Source organism: Dermacentor andersoni, chromosome 10 (genome assembly GCF_023375885.2).
Source record: "Dermacentor andersoni chromosome 10, qqDerAnde1_hic_scaffold, whole genome shotgun sequence".
Lineage (NCBI taxonomy): Eukaryota > Metazoa > Arthropoda > Arachnida > Ixodida > Ixodidae > Dermacentor > Dermacentor andersoni.
Window position 1 is genome coordinate 56,889,426 of NC_092823.1, and position 16,210 is coordinate 56,905,635.

Below are 16,210 nucleotides of genomic sequence, written 5' to 3' on the forward strand. Positions count from 1 at the left end.
TTCGACATCTACGCCGGCAGCACCGTCCATCCGGACGCTTGCTCTGCTACAGCATCCTGCGCCACCCCTGCCCCTCGGTGTTCGGGAGTGTCCCTCACCCTTTCTTTGCTGTTGCCGAGTGTCAGCTCCCGCCGGGCTCCGCGTGCGCTCTTTCATCCTTCGCTGTGATAATTCGCGCGTTTACAGCGAGGCACGCCGCAGTACGCTGAGGCACGCCTAGGTACCGTGAGAAACGCCGAGGTACGGTTAAGGACGCCGAGGTACGGTTAAGGACGCCGACGCTAAACGCAGGAACGGTCGCCTTTTGTGAGCGTTTTCTTGTTATTCGCGGAACAGGTCCGTCTTTCTTTGAAGCTGGGGAGTTAAATCGGTTCTTCCATCGAGACTACTCAGCTGCGCAAACATAACTTCCGATTCACATGGCATTCGTGTGAACTACGAGGAACGGCCCCAGAAGTCCAGATGCTGATGCCTTCATCTTTTTAATGCGACAGCAATAGGTCATCTCCATATTCACGCTCTAGCGACGACTCTTTACTCTCTGGGCAGGCGTTTATGTAACAAACTACGTGCAAATAATTGTCTGTAATCATTTACGGTTTCTTTTGGTAGTTTTGAAGTGATCAATTACCTTTTTTTTTTTTACCCGGGAATGCTCACCATATATCAAGTAACTTTTTTTTCGAAAGCGAAACCGTGTAACCAGTTACTTCAGTGAGGAGAGAAGCTGTAACAGGCGCCGCAGTTCTCGGCGCCTGAATTTGGTGGGAACTGCAATAGAACAGCTCAATAGCCTAAGGAGAACTGAGAGACAAAGAAATATTTTAGGACGCAAAGCTGCTTTTAGAACGCCACAAGCTGGCTTTTCTGCCATGCACATCACAAACCGTGTAGTGGTTCACGCACTGTTAAATACAGATTTTATTCGCTGCTAGAGATTCGTTTTTGACTTAGGGTATTCCGCCTATGTTGAGTATGATGCTGTGCAGACAATAAGATGAGATCATATGGGATGTAGCATGAAAATTGTTAAGCTAATATTGCATTGTAGTACAGGAAATATTAGTTCATTGTAAAGCTTGAAGCATGAAATGAATTAATGGTTCTGCAGTTGTCTCTTTATTACCATTTTAACTATGCCCTAACTGCCACACCTTCGGCAATTCTAAACAGCAGAAAAGCCAGCTTGGCACTTTTGTAAAGATCTTCTTGTACCGTAAGTTTCGTCCTTTCCCGTATTCTTATTTTGGTTTACACTATTTTTTTTTAATTAGGATATTTAGCCTTATTATTTTTATAAAATGTTTCAAGTTTATGTACAATGCGTATCAGCACCGGGTAAGCAAGGTTTTAAGAATTCCGCATAGGTATCTTGCTGAACCTTATATTCTTGGCAGTTTTCTTGAACATTTTTGACCTCACCTACGACCCATATTCAGCCGGTTCCTATGAAGGCGATGCTTGGTTAAACTGAGCAACAGCCAGCCAAAGTCAATGGCCATTGGGGCTTATTGGCATCGTATATTTAAGAGGAATATTGTACCGCAGGTAGTGGTTGCAGAAAAAAAAGGAATTGTCGAGACACAGTACATAGTATCGGCTAGTTTTTCTTCACCGTGCACCTGCTCTAATATTACCGTTTTCAACTAGGCGCCCGTCCCCAGTCAGGGTAACAGGCAATGAGTCGGGTGGATTGCATATGTAATGGAGGGATCAATTGACACACACACACACACACGCACACGCACACGCACACGCACACACACACACACACACACACACACACACACACGCACGCACACGCACACACACACACGCACACACACACACACACACGCACACACACACACGCACGCACGCACGCACGCACGCACGCACACACGCACGCACACGCACACACACGCACATACACACACACACACACACACACACGCACACGCACGCACGCACGCACACACACACGCACGCGCACGCACGCACGCACACACGCACGCGCACGCACGCACGCACGCACGCACACACACAGACGCACGCACGCACGCACACGCGCACGCACGCACGCACGCACACGCACGCGCACACGCAAACACGCACACGCAAACACGCACACGCACACGCACACGCACATACACACACGCACACGCACACGCACACACACAAACACACACACGCACGCACGCACATGAGAATAAGAGACGAACCTTTATTGTCGACTGGTGGGCGGCAAGCTTGGGCCAGGCATGGTCCCACTGTGCTTAGAGGTCCGCCAGTCCATGTCGCAGCTGCACACCTGCAGCCCGCGTGGTCCTCTGCCGGTGCGAGTATGTGTGGCCTCCCATTCCCCCCACAAATCCATGTGCGCCGGCCTCCCGAGGCGGGCGCACAAGGATGTGTGTTAGGGTAGCGGTGTGGTGGGAGCACAAGCAGCAAGTTGTGGCCCACGGCTGGATGCGCGATAGTAGACAGGCGGTGGGGAGTGTTCGTGTCTGCAGGCGGCGTCACAGGATGTGGTGTTGGTGCGTAAGGGATGAGTGAGGGGGGGTAGAGCTGGCGCTCGGCCCTATACGCCTGCGTCAGCTCGCTGAAGGTATGCATACCCTCTCTCGAGTCGGCCTGGTGTTGTTGGTAATTATGTAGTTATTTGAAAAAAATCTATGTTGAACAACATAGTAAATCTATTTTTGTCGTATCGGCCGTGGACCGGTCTTTATCGAGAATGGTTTAACATGTGTAACGACAATTCTTTAATAAATTTTGGTTAAAGTTTTCTTGAACCCATTGCTCAATTACTAGTTTGCAACCAAAAGATGAGGGTGAAATATGCAATACAGAGATATATGTACATGTGTATATACAGGAAATAATAATAATAAACAATTCAAAAACGAGTGCAGTGGATTGATCTTCTTGAACGGTAAGTCTGTATGAACAATACCAAGACATCTCAAACATCGGAAAAAGGATATTCCGCGCGGTCAGTGTCCCGGTTTGTTGGTCCCAAGGGAAACGTTACAACCCACTACTATATAGTGGATAGCCGAAGAATCCAGCCGCGCAAAGCAGTAGCCGCCGTGTGTCGTGTGGTGAGAGAGGGAGAAAGAAGAAGACGCGGGCTTTGCACGGAGCCGGCCCTGTCTGTTGTGGTGACCGGGTGAGCTCCGCGCTCGCCCCGCCCTGCACGGCCAAGACGCGAGGGCTTCTGCAAACGTCGAGGAGCGCCAGCGCGTTGGGCTCCGCCGGCAGCGCTCGCTCGCGGGCCAGCAGCATGCACGCCGGGACTGAGGACACCGTACTGCGGCAGCTGACCGAGGCCTTCGGCAACCGGAAGTACTTCCTCATCTCGGCAGGCGTGAGTCGCCCGTGCGCTGCAATTTCTTTCGCGCAAGTAGCCATATGCTTCGTTGCCGTATACGTTGATAGGAAGTAGAAGGCTTAGGAAGCTCTGCAAGTATACAGTGAAGTCGCAGAAGTCTTACTCGGTGTTTTCTCGCAGTAGTGCCGGCTGTTCTTAATGTGTAACGCTTTCTACAGAATAACTACTTCCTGTATTGTGAGTTCGACTGGTTGACGAAAGTTTACGTCGATTTGCGTAAAATTTGTGCGCCTTTGCGCTCCCAGTATGCCTACGCATGATGTTTTGACTACTAACGCAAGCTGTCCGCTGTAACCGACGGTCGAAAGAAAGCGTGTCACTACGCGAGTTCGAGGCAAATAGTTTCGTGCCGGCTGTTCTTAATGTGTAACGCTTTCTACAGAATAACTACTTCCTGTATTGTGAGTTCGACTGGTTGACGAAAGTTTACGTCGATTTGCGTAAAATTTGTGCGCCTTTGCGCTCCCAGTATGCCTACGCATGATGTTTTGACTACTAACGCAAGCTGTCCGCTGTAACCGACGGTCAAAAGAAAGCGTGTCACTACGCGAGTTCGAGGCAAATAGTTTCATGCCCGCGAGTCTTTTCATGTGAAAGTGCGTTCTGTTCTGTAGTTGCGTAGCCTTAGAGACAGAAACTTGGACTCTAGTATGCAACATAATTCTACAAAGCAAATGTAGAACTGAGGGAGCTAATAACACAGGACAAACGCTCAACAACTGGTCTTCATTGCTCAACAATACATTACTAGCAGTCACTGCATCGGGAATACAAAAACATTACCACTGTACATACTATCTAAAGCCCGCTCGCAGCCTTCGCACATTTGAATGAAACATCACTTTGTTTAGAATAAGATGTTCTTTTTTATGCAAATATACACGCAGTGCTGACTCACAATTTACCTAATTTCTTGCTACAGAGGGCCTCCAGCAATTTCTTTTTATTCTGGGCCTAAATGCCAGAGCGAATGCATGTTCCAAAAGGCACAATGAAAAGAAATTGTCCGAGGCCTATACTGCGCCAGTAATGAAGGTGACGCCTATGTCAGATTGCGGCCTGTTGTCCTATCAAAAAGAAAAGAGCTTCCTCTAAACCAAGTCGTGAACAAGTGCAAAAGCTGCGAACGTGCTTGATGGCCATTTATGTGCAATTGTAACGCTTTATTTCGAGAGCACGTGCATGGACATTCCAAGCGAATTTTCGCTTTCGCCATCACCGTCGCCGTCAGCGTTGCCATGCTGCTCTGCATATATTAGGCATATGCATGCTCTATGCTGTATCTGCGGGTTATTTTGGTGCACCATTCTGTCACTAAAGTTGCTCATATCAGTTTTTACGTTCCCAACTAAGCTTTTTTCTGAGAGTTCTGAGATTGGCAGCCCACAAACAATTCTCACGAAGCTTAACATTCCCAGTGCATGCCTTTTATCTTGTTAGATAATAATCTTTTGAGACTATATATGAAGTTATCAGAGTGCAAAAGTGTTAGTGGTGAGCCCAAAAATTTATCAAATTTTACTCTCTCACTCGGTGCCGTCTAAATCTGCGCCGTAAAGTTACGTGCTATAGCACTGGTAGCCAACTAGTTCTTCATACTTGCTCGATCACCATTATCGGAGGTTTTACAAAGAAGCAGTCGAGAAGCGAAGAACCGCGCAACGAATGATGGAACGAAAAATTACAGGCGTAACGGTGAGACAGGAAAAAAAAAGAACTCAGGCGGATTGACCATTTCTCGAGTTTTACGTGAGGAAATCACGACATGATTATGAGGTACGCCTAAATGGCGGACTCCAGAATAATTTTGACCACCTTGGGTTCCTTATCGTCAACCCAATGCACGATACGCGGGTGTTTTGGCATTTCACCCCCGTCAAAAATGCAGGCGCCGCAGTAGGGATGTGATCCCGCGCATTTTGGCTTATCAGCGCAACGCCGGTGCCATGTGGATTAGAGAGCCAACTGAAGTAATCGTTATGCTTGTATAGCTGACATTAAAGGGAAGAAAATGAGTTGGGCATGCCATGTAATGCGTATCGCAGATAGCCGGTGGAGTATTAGCGTTACAGGATGGGCGCGAAGGAAAGGAAAGCGGATGTTATAAGTGTGGCAAAGTAGATGGTACGATAAATTTAGGAAATGGCGAGCATAAGAGCGCGTGAGCTGGCGTGAAACCGGGCTAATCGGAAATCGCTGGGACATGCTTTCGCCCTCTGGTGGACATTAAAGGTGATGACGATTGTAAGAAACTACGTGTTCGTTCTATTGCTGTGCGGTGCAGGTGACTTTCCTGCTGATGCTCGCCGCCTTGGTGACCGCCTCGAAGCACCTGAACAACGTGCGCAATCAGGCGGTAGACCCCCGGCGCCGGGTACCGTATCGGCTCAAGCAGATCAACAGTCAACCCACGGCAGAGGGCCTGATGCAGGACCTTGCCCATTTTAATGAGGTTCTCGGACCGCGCTCCAAGGCAGGCCACAAGGTATCCGAACAAAAGTACGCCATATGTCACAGGCGCAGCGGGCGGGACAAACAAGGGCTGCCATTGAAATTGCGGCCCCTTGCGCGCAAAGAAAACATATACCTACCTGATTTCATATTTAATGTCAATTAGTACAATGCAATCCAACCGATATTACACTAGGAACCGCCTATCATCCGTGGAACTGTGGCCTTTGCATCACGTGGGCGTTCTTGAAACACGTGATATGAGAACAAATTTAAGGCTCTGACTCAAGAACTCTTTCATCAGCAGAAGCAGAACCGCCTTGTATAATACGGCAACGTGCTATGTGCCATAACATTTTTGCAACCTGCACACCACAAACGTAACCGTCAGTTTGATTACACGGTGCACTACATTTTTGGACTATGAAACATTGCGAACAAGCAAAGCAAATCTTTAAAAAAAGACAGGTCTGTATGGTTTCTCGTGACAAGGGCGTGAACATGGTCAGACCGAAGACGTCATGGTTCCTTTGAAACGCAAGGTCTCAAAGCAAACTTTAAGTGCACTAAACTTGGAACGAAACTACAGCACTTGTTGTCCCGCCATATTCTCGCACGATGTAAAGGTTGACCTGCCGTGATGCTATGTGGTTACGTACGTGAGCCGGAAAAAAATAACTATCGTAGCCACTGTTTGAGCTTTCTACACGTTTCGTGTAGACTTACTTACTTTGGTCCGGCGGTGCCACCACACCACAACGGGTCACAATTAATAGAGTCCCACTGGAGCCAAATCGTTTCTCGGGGAAACTTCCGGTTTGTGTCCGCATTAATTGCTGCGACCGCACGAAGTCCTCCTCATAAGCTGCGCTTTTGTGTCGCGTTCTTGATCGGCTTATGTGGGCTATGATCACTGTCAGAACTTAGTATGTGGCACACCCATCACTTGTTGCAGACGCATTTTTTCTGCCTCTCTCTGCTATTCGTTTTGCAGCGAAAGTTATAGCGGCTACAAACGGGGATGTAGAAGGTCCGCTCCAAAACATCTCTTCGTAAGGTCGACTTAAGTTGCTTCAGATAACCATCATGTCTGGCGCATTGAAATCACCAGGAAACGTCGTGTCTGTAGGTAGTTGTTGGTGGAACTTAGCAATAGTGGAGTTATTGGTATTTTTGTGGCAAGTTCCTTACTTTCATATTAACTGCCTAGTGCATATCTATGGATGCTCAACGATGCATTGTTTCAGAACTACCAACATATCAAAACGAATCGTAATAGAAATAAACTGTTTCTCATAAGGAACGTGCTCGAGGAATCTTAATGAAGCAGCGGCGATGGGGCACCGAAGGAAACCTTGGCGGCGGACTAAGCCATTTGCCGTTTGCAAACATCTACACTGTCAATTAGACACTTTGTGAGCATAAATTTTGCGTTCCAAACATGTTTCTAAAAAAAGTTCACGTATAGGCTCATTGGGGGCTCAGGAAGTATTTGGCAAATAATCGCTAAAATTTTTCAAGCGCTTGTTCGAGCGGGTTACTAAATTCATATATTATCGCTAGCTGTAAGAAAACGGCACAACATCCATGCATAAAATTGTGGACCGTCACGAGTGTCCAGGAGATATTCTATGCTTAAGATAACCGCTGAAGGTATCTCGTTGTATGCGAACGGCTTGGGTAGGGCACCGTAATAGACCGATAGTACGAGCGGCTTTACTACACTACCGATGCTGCAGCCAAGCGCAGTGCATTGTGGTAGCCTTCCGTAGCCTTCGCATCGACACATCAACTAGAGGTACGGCGCTTTTTATCGAGTGCATCAACCTTGATTCACGCCCGACGATGCTTGTGCTTACGTGCCGCGTGCGAGGATTCTTTAAGAACAGCAAACGCAATAATGTAAACGAATTTTAGATGTATGCGGCCGAAGAAATTCCCGACAGGAACTCCCTAATTTGACTTGACAGATAGTGCGTAAGTATTCTCATCAGACGCTCATCTTGCAAACATAAGCCTCTGACTCATCCGAACACGTATGGTCGTACGATGCCGATGTCTGCTGAATTACCTAATTAACCATTTATTCGTCATTATTAGGCATAATGAATACTATGATGGTGATGTCTCTTTTATTAGGAAATAATCTAACATATATTTTACTTAGCCTCACCATTCCTAATTGTCTTTTAATTGTATTTGCTTAAGTAAGTTGCTCGTAATGAATCTTATTAGTCTTTTATTAACCTTAATTACCTTTAATAGGTGTACAGTACTCAGTGTATATATCGCATGGTCCAGCTAACGTGAACTGGAATACTATTTTTTTGCTGATTTCGAATACAGACGAATAAAGCTATTATTTAGCGAAATATCTAGAGCGGCCGTTCGTTTAAACATGGCGGTTGGGCAATGGCCACCAACAGCACCTGTGCATTTGTTTTGTCCCGATCCAACACACGACCTGCAAAAAGTGCTAGGGTACAGAAATACTTTCTTTTTTTTTCTTAAATCCCCTAGTGCCCAGCGCTGTCGCAAATCCATAAAAACCTCTGCTTCGCTGTCTTTTGCGCTGCGATTCTCATAAATCGCAGAATTCAGGACATGTTCTGTGTGTTGAGGGTTAACGTACTTACATGAGCGCGCGCGTGTCAAATTATTCGCTGTATGAGATGCGCGAATTTTCGCGACGCCTGAAAAATCAAACTGATAGATAGCTGTACACATGGGGCGCGCAAGCAAACACGAACAAACTTAAAGAGACGGATAAGATTAATAGAACATGCGCCGCTTCTGTTTTCAGCGTGTCTCTTCTTCTGCCCGGGTTGTGGTGCGTCGCCTAGTCATTGTAATAAGGGCACGCCAGCGTCCGCACCTTACGCTCAGTCTTGGAGCAACTATTAGGTCTCAAATGACCGAGCCTCTTCTGTCGTCTAGTTAAGAGAGCGAGACAGCTGACCTCTCGCAGACTTCGACGGAGCCGTCCGCCTGCAGCCACCCGGACTGCCGCTGGGTGTCGCTCTACCTGACTAACCGCGTGCAGAACCCGGTGGACCCATGCACGGATCTGTACGGACACGCGTGTGACCACCAGTGGCGCGGTGGTGGCGAGTACCCGTTTGGGCCTCGCTCCTTCCGCCAGCTGGCCGTGGGAACCATGGTGGCCAACCTGCACAGCTACTTCAACCGAACCTCGAAGCAGAACTTCCAGGACGAGCTCAAGGGACGCTTCCTGCATCAGGTTTGTGGCGCCACAGGCAGTGCCGCAGACAAAAGTTGCATATGTGGTGGCAGGTATGGTGAATTGGTAGTAGTAGCACTATTAGTAAAGTAGGGATAGAGGCTACGGTAGTAGCGGTAGCCATAATTGAGGCAGCGGTATAATAGCGGTGGCTGTATCAAAGCGAATGTTTCTTTTTGCGGAACCCACCAAAATTTCTGACTATGGCTGTTGGTTGCTGCCTGCGGTCTACCCGAATAGCTCACACCTAAAAAAATTTCGCCAGAACCCACCTGACGATGACTGTCGACGGTAATGGACATGACGAATGCCCATTTCGAACCCAGAAAACGAGTTATGTGCGAGGCGTGCACTACAGTGGGCTCCTCTTTTCGCTTCCCTAAGAACAATAGGTGCCATCTAGCGCCGCCGCCAAGAAGCCTGCGTGCGTCCTCTATAATGCATGGCGAGCAGGCGCGCGTGAACACTTAGAAATGCGTCATGTGGCAACCGGGTTCCCCTTTCGCGCTTGTTTGTGGATACGCTGAGTCATCTTATGGTTCTGCTTAGAAGTCTACGCGTGGATTCCTTGACAAGTGCGGAATGCCGGTGCCTGTGAACGCTGAGAATTCTTCCCTCGCTTGCCGCACAACCAGTAGCACATACTCAGTGACGCAAGTTCACGGAAGGTTCATTGAATAAGGGCACACCCAGTGCATTCATAGCGCAGCTCCCTGAGGCGTTGGCCTGAAAGAGATTCAATGAAAAGCGGCATATACCCAGTGCCTTTGTGGCGCAGCCTTCCAAAGCATCGCGTTGCTCTCATTGAGGAACCCTTGTGACATGGCTTCGGTTCCGCTCAGCATCCGATAAACTTGAAGAATCTTTTTCGTCGTTGTCGAGCTGCACACTCCCCAGTGCAGTCCCAGTGCAACTGCAGCAAAGCGCTTAGATGAGCTCAGGTATAATAAGCATGCACAGTATGGTCAATTCACGTTTGATAAATTGCATATTATATATTGCGGATATATTAATGAGAACGAGTAACCTAACGAGAGCGCATAAAGTAGAAGGCTTTCGTTCACTTATAAATTGGCAGTAATATTTCCACATCTAGGTTCAGGGTTGCGAACGTCGCTTCAGACTTCAAAACAATGCTTACGTGGCCAAATTAGGCCACCGTTACAGTCTGTGGCGATAGCGTAAACGCCACTATATATCTGCGTGGCCGTAACGTGCTCATTCTCAGAACTGCCGTGCAAGCGCCTCTGGCCGTATGCCACGCAGCGTCGACGGCTTATACAGCGAACCTGTTAGCCTATAGTTGGTCAGTATTCTTCGTTGTCCGCGTGCGAGACCTTTTCTCAAAGACAAACGTGAGCCGATACCGCTCACAGGGCAAATAAGCGGGAAGTGTACAGTGGCTGCTGCTTCTCCAGGAGGCATCACATGACGTCATCAGGTGACATCATCACTTGACGATGACGTCATTGTGTGACGTCCTGTTTGATGTGATAACGTCGTCAAACGGCATAGTCCCGTGACGATCTGTCGCATAACGTGTGCAGCGACCGGAATCGACATGTCAAGCACTGTCCAAAAAGATGGAGGACGTTTAAGCTTCGCCTTTAAGACTGGAATGGGATAGCATTCAAAGTTCCCTGACTGCTTCTCACGCTTGACAACTGGCGCGTATGTAACAGTAATGTTAACGGGAAAAGGCTGGCCGCGAACGCTATGCACGAAGGCGGGCTTCCTGCTAGAAACGTGGCCTCTTGCGTGGGCCGCGCTGCGGCGGAAGCGACTGCCATCTGGAGCTATTGCAAAAAATTGGCAGTGGCTTAGCTCGGCTATGCCAGGATATACGTAGCCAAAGCTAAGGCATAGCATGGTTAGCCTTGGTTAATCTTGATTGCAAGCCCAGGTTAGTCTGGTTGTCTAGCTATGTTGCAGCGTTTAGCCAGTCGTTCGACGCGTTGTTCTTCTGTTCCCTGGGCGATTCGTTTCCTCTTCATCTCGTTCCGATGTCGATTCCAGGCCTCTTCCTGCTTATCAGAATCGTCGCCGTCCATACTGCCACCCAACTGTGGTTGCGGCGCACGCGAGCTCTCCTTTTCAATCCTCCGACATGTCATCAGGCATGCGACGCAGCTGGCGAAGCGAGCGGAGGGGAGCGCAACGACGAGGAACGCGATGTGCCTTCATACCAAACGGCGGTGACGGAAAGGCGCGGCGGGGCGCAGTGGCGGAACACCTGTGGCTTGGTGCTACTAGGGGCGCATGCGCAGTAGCGACAAGGGAGCGAGAGAGAGAGAAATATCCGCGGCGAGGCTCGCGTTGTGACGTCATGTGCCTCCTCTGAGTACCACCACGGCGAAATCCCAAGTTCGCGGCCAGTAAAACTTTCGCTTTAAAAACCGGGCGCGCCGCCATGTGGCCACCGAGATACTCACGGGCTCGCGAGCGCAAATGGCGGAAGCCGCGGGTGGTGTGCGAATGGTAGAAACGCTGGAAATAGGTTTGTTTGACTTTTCGCGTAACGGAATCATGTTTTCTCGTTTAGTCAAATTACAATCCGATGCTGTCATGTTTGTAGATTCTCTGTAAGTCCTAATTTATGACTTTTCTTGGTATATTAGTTTGAGAAATTCAATTAGTTCAGTAGCTTCCTTGCGCCACATGGAGGGCCTGGGTATGGGTGATTTCCTAATCTTTTTGCCGAAACGATGTCCGACACCAGATTTCATGCGACACTGGGCCCTTAACGGTATCGCGTTAGAAGTTAGCGATGTTTCAACTCGTGAAAACGCGTTACACAGAAGCGTATATGGGCGCCGCGTACACGCACAGCGATAAACGCGGCGTCAAAGCACAAACGGAAAGGGTACGAACGCGATGGCGAACGTTACACTTCATCCACAGCTTCGTTTCACATCCACTTTAACAGTGTGAAATGGAGGCGGTGTCTTTTACTTAATAAAACACGATTTAAAATACACCAGGGGAACATTTATTCTACAGGTCGCTTTGGGGTTACAAAACAGATGTTTACAAGCTGTGTTGTATAAGACGGAAGTACATGATTAGGCATGAGTGCTCACGAACCACAGTGCTTCACTGCCACGTTCCCTTTGTGCCGTGTTGACCCTTGGGGTAGTTAGGGCATTTTGCAAGATTGATTCTATACACGCAAGAAACATGTGCGACTCGCTCATCTTATTACCAGTGGTGGAAACTGTCTGAGCTCGCACTATTCGTCCTTTAAGCTAAAGTTTCTCACATTCTCGTATTTTTGCCGCCTTCTATTCTTTGGGCCTTTTTTTATAGAATTTTATGATATTATACATGCCTATCGAAAGTGAAAGAAAGCTTCACAGGTGTGAGCACCTCATGCGCAGCTATACAAGCGAGTTATCACAGCCTTCGAATGCACTTGCTGGCTGTTTTAAAGGGGATATATTTCTTTCGCTTTTTGACCGTTTTCGTCGTGTTTGGCGATGGTTGTCAATAGTACTTTCACCACGAGGCGTCGACGCAAGGGTATGTATCTCGAGCAACCGAGTTGCAGGCTGCGTTCGTCCGCCGATACTTACTATTATAGTTCTTTGAGAGACACATACTTGTGGTAGAGCACTGGGGCGTCCGAAGATGCATATACGTTGGTTAAGCGCTAAGTCCATACTTACACCACAGATGCTTTGGTTAACGGCTCTGTCCTCTACGGAATTGCGCAATGAAAAGGCAAACGCTGCCTAAATATTCCTCACAAGAGCAAATATGTGCTGATTTCTGCAGAATCTTCAATGATCATTCATCACTGGCGTCAGGGCCATACGGTCACTTTGGGGTTCCCACCCAAACAGTGATACAGGACGTCACCGTCAGATTTTACCTGACTCTTACTTGGCTTCCAACACTGAACCGGTATCACGGGACGTTAGCAAAAAAAATATGAAAAAAAATGAATTGCTCGCCAAAAAAAAAAGCGCAGAGGAGTTGCGTATGCGAGTGCGGTTACGCAGCCTAACTTCTATTTTGTTTTTATTCACAGTTACGTTTCAAATGAAATTCTGACGCGCGCTGCAGTGGAGTATCCGGCCGCTTGGGGGCTGCGCTTCTGAAGCTTGCATGATTGAGATTCGATATCAAGCACACTGCCACACCACTGCCATCGGCTTTCACAGCTTCACTGTAATGCAAGGAACTTACAGAGGCCCATCAGGCCACCCAAATAACGTGCTTGCGCTCCACAATCCCGGGGCGGAATCCTCTTTGTCCCCTTGGTTACCCATCCAGTCCTCCTGTCCTTACATCAACGTCACTTTCTCCTGCAGCGCGTGCCAATTAAGCTTGCAGTATCTCCCATTCCCCGCCATAGGCACCCTACTTGCCATACTGCCCACCGGGACCATTGGTCGCATTACTTGCCGCGCAATTATCCCGTGGGCTGCAGCGCTGTACGTACCCTCTTCACTGACGCCAGCTCCAGCGAATGAACGCGGAGGCGTCATGGAAGTAGTTGACTCTGATCTCGTGGCTTTATTCGTAGCCTCGGAACGTAGATTAACCGATGCCTCCCTCCTGGAAATATGTAACTGCTAGGGCATTCCCTTGCACCTGTTCTCTCGCTCCTCCTACCGCAATCACATTCTCACAGAGTCCCAGGCATCTTGTTGGGGCTTTGTTTTGAGCACTTCGCATCCTACCATCTCACCCATACTCGAATCGTTCCTATCATCTACCTCGCATCTTCCTTTCTTCAAGCCACGCTTCTGGCTCCGGTTTTAGGCGCATGCAGACTAAACGAGCGGATCTAGGCTTATTTGGCCCTTTTTGCGATAAATACGCCTTCTGTCTCCTCCGTACGTAGCTCTAAGCTCATCGTGCGTTCTTTTCATTCCAAACTTCCGTATGACCCAGTTTTTTTTTGGTCCTACGTGCACTAGAAGACGCCAAATTGTATAATTTGACGAGACGAAAACGGCCAGATACCCAGATTTCACGAACCTCAAATCGATCTCAAATCTCCAAAGAATATCTGGTCATCAAATCCTTTTCAGATTTTCGATTCAAAGGGAAAACGATTCGCGAGGACGAAAAAATCCGAAGGCATAATGAAATAGTGAAGCATGCTTGCACGATGAGGGAGCGCGATATTGCGTTTGATATAATGGCATAAGCTGCGCAATGAGACGTCTTCCCTGCCTGAGAAAGTTGAACTAGTCGCATTGCTTAAACGGTTCCAAGGCTGTTAGACAGACTCTGCCACTTTCTACGTTTCATTACTTTGGGCTTCCACATTGGAAGTTTGTGTTTTCAGTAATGATGGTTGCCAGTGTTGTCGCAGACAAACTTCTCTTTAGATTATGGGGGTTTTATGTGCCAAAACCACTATCTGGTTATGAGGCATGACGAGCGGGGTACTCCGGAATAATTTGGACAACCTGGGGTTGTTTAACGCGCACCTATTTCTAAATACACGGGTGTTTTTGCATTTCGCTCCCATCGAAATGCGGCCGCCGTAGCCGCGTTTTGATCCCGCAACCACGTGCTTAGCAGTGCAACAGCAATGTTACTAAGCAACCACAGCAGCACTTTTTCCGCTAAAGATCCGTCAGTTTAGCGAAACTGCCTTGCGATCTGACTATCGCAACTGCCGAGGTAAAAACATTTTCCACTGTCGCCATTTTCCATTGAAACGGAGGTGAATTTGTTCACCAGATGCGGTACTACGTAGTTGAATATGGGCAAGCCGGTGAGCAGAACAAAGTTGAGCAGTTTGTTTACTTTAATTTAACGTGTTTGAAATGGTATTTTGATTTCGCTAAATCTGTTAGGTGTTGCATTGTGCAAAAGCCAGTATTTAATTCGTTGCGGTACGTGTGCCGTTACGCATTTAAACATAATTGATTTCTTGAGTTTCAAAGGCCACAACCTAGATATGACTATGAAGCACGCCGTAGTGGGGGACTCTGGACTAATTTTGAACGTTTTAGCATGCTTTATATTCATAAAGATGCCGCAACGACGCCCCTCTTGTAAGGTATAGTTCAGTTACACACGTACGTACATACGTAAGCTGGAGCGCCTGTGCAACCTTCTGCAAAAATGACTCTGTCATTGAAGAACACAGTGTTTCTTTTTGTGTACTTCCATTAAGTTTTCCCGCTTCGCGCAATACGTTAAAATAAAGGAGTTTCGGTTATTATTCTATACGCTATAATCTGCGGAGGAAAGGCAGAAGGCAGAAACTAGTGCTCCAACTACCCACAGCTACGCATTGATTCGTGGTATAAACTCTGACGGATTTAGAACTTCTTGGCCCTGTCGCTATACCGACGCTTTGTAATGTGGAATGCAGATTGTTTTGTATATAAACTTTCTTACTGTTTTCAAACATGCCACCTGCATTGAGTCACAAAGCAAGAGCAAGGCACGTCGCGCATAGCTTTGGGCCAATAAGTGGCTAGCGACCCGAAATCACCGGATCGTGCCTGACTGAGTGCTGCGCGGCGCAGCCAAGCGAAACGACTTCTTCGAAGCCTTTGCTACAAAAGTATATTGAAAACGGCAAATCTCTGTGTGCGTGTCTCCCCCAGAAACTAAACACAATATTGTAGTGAGCGGAAAAAGAAGGTGGAACTAAAGAAACTTTATATTGTGCTTCTTCAGATCAACGCAATGTTCTCTTGAGGGGAAGCACTCTTGCCTTGCGCTCTAAGCAAGCAACTATAGACAAAATGCTTTCGCGACATATTTATTGCAATGGCATTCCTTGTCATTGGTGTATTCATTTTGCCCTGCAGGCACCAATGATACCAATGACCAGGAACGCGTAGTCACGTTTGACGTATTTTAAATGGAACGGCAGCAATTAAGCTTTTGATTCGTGAATACACAACATAAGTCGAGTGGTGTCAAAGGACTGGTACTGCTGGCGCCATAACATCATTTCAAAGAAAAATAATTCGAGATGGTGGCGCGTGTATTGTAAGCTTCATTTTTATGTCATTAATAGCTTTCGCGAACTAACAATTCCCTCGAGCTCTGCACACACTTAAAGGTATAATTCTTGAGTTATGGGATCGGTCGCCCTCCCCTTGTTAGCGGCGTTCATGACCTCCCAAATTATTGTTGTGATCCCTCCTTACCACTACCCAACATGT

The 16,210-nt window shown here is 47.7% G+C and overlaps 1 protein-coding gene across 1 annotated transcript in view; it reads left to right on the forward strand.

The window, feature by feature from the left end:
- The first annotated feature begins 3,113 nt into the window (after window positions 1–3,113).
- LOC129388287 (uncharacterized) overlaps window positions 3,114–16,210 on the forward strand; it is a 37,143-nt gene continuing 24,046 nt past the window's right edge. Inside the window, exons 1-3 of the mRNA XM_055078440.2 lie at window positions 3,114–3,349; window positions 5,658–5,858; window positions 8,793–9,065. Of these exons, the coding sequence (XP_054934415.2) occupies window positions 3,266–3,349; window positions 5,658–5,858; window positions 8,793–9,065 (558 nt within the window). The 5' untranslated portion in view covers window positions 3,114–3,265. The remainder of the gene's footprint in view (window positions 3,350–5,657; window positions 5,859–8,792; window positions 9,066–16,210) is intronic.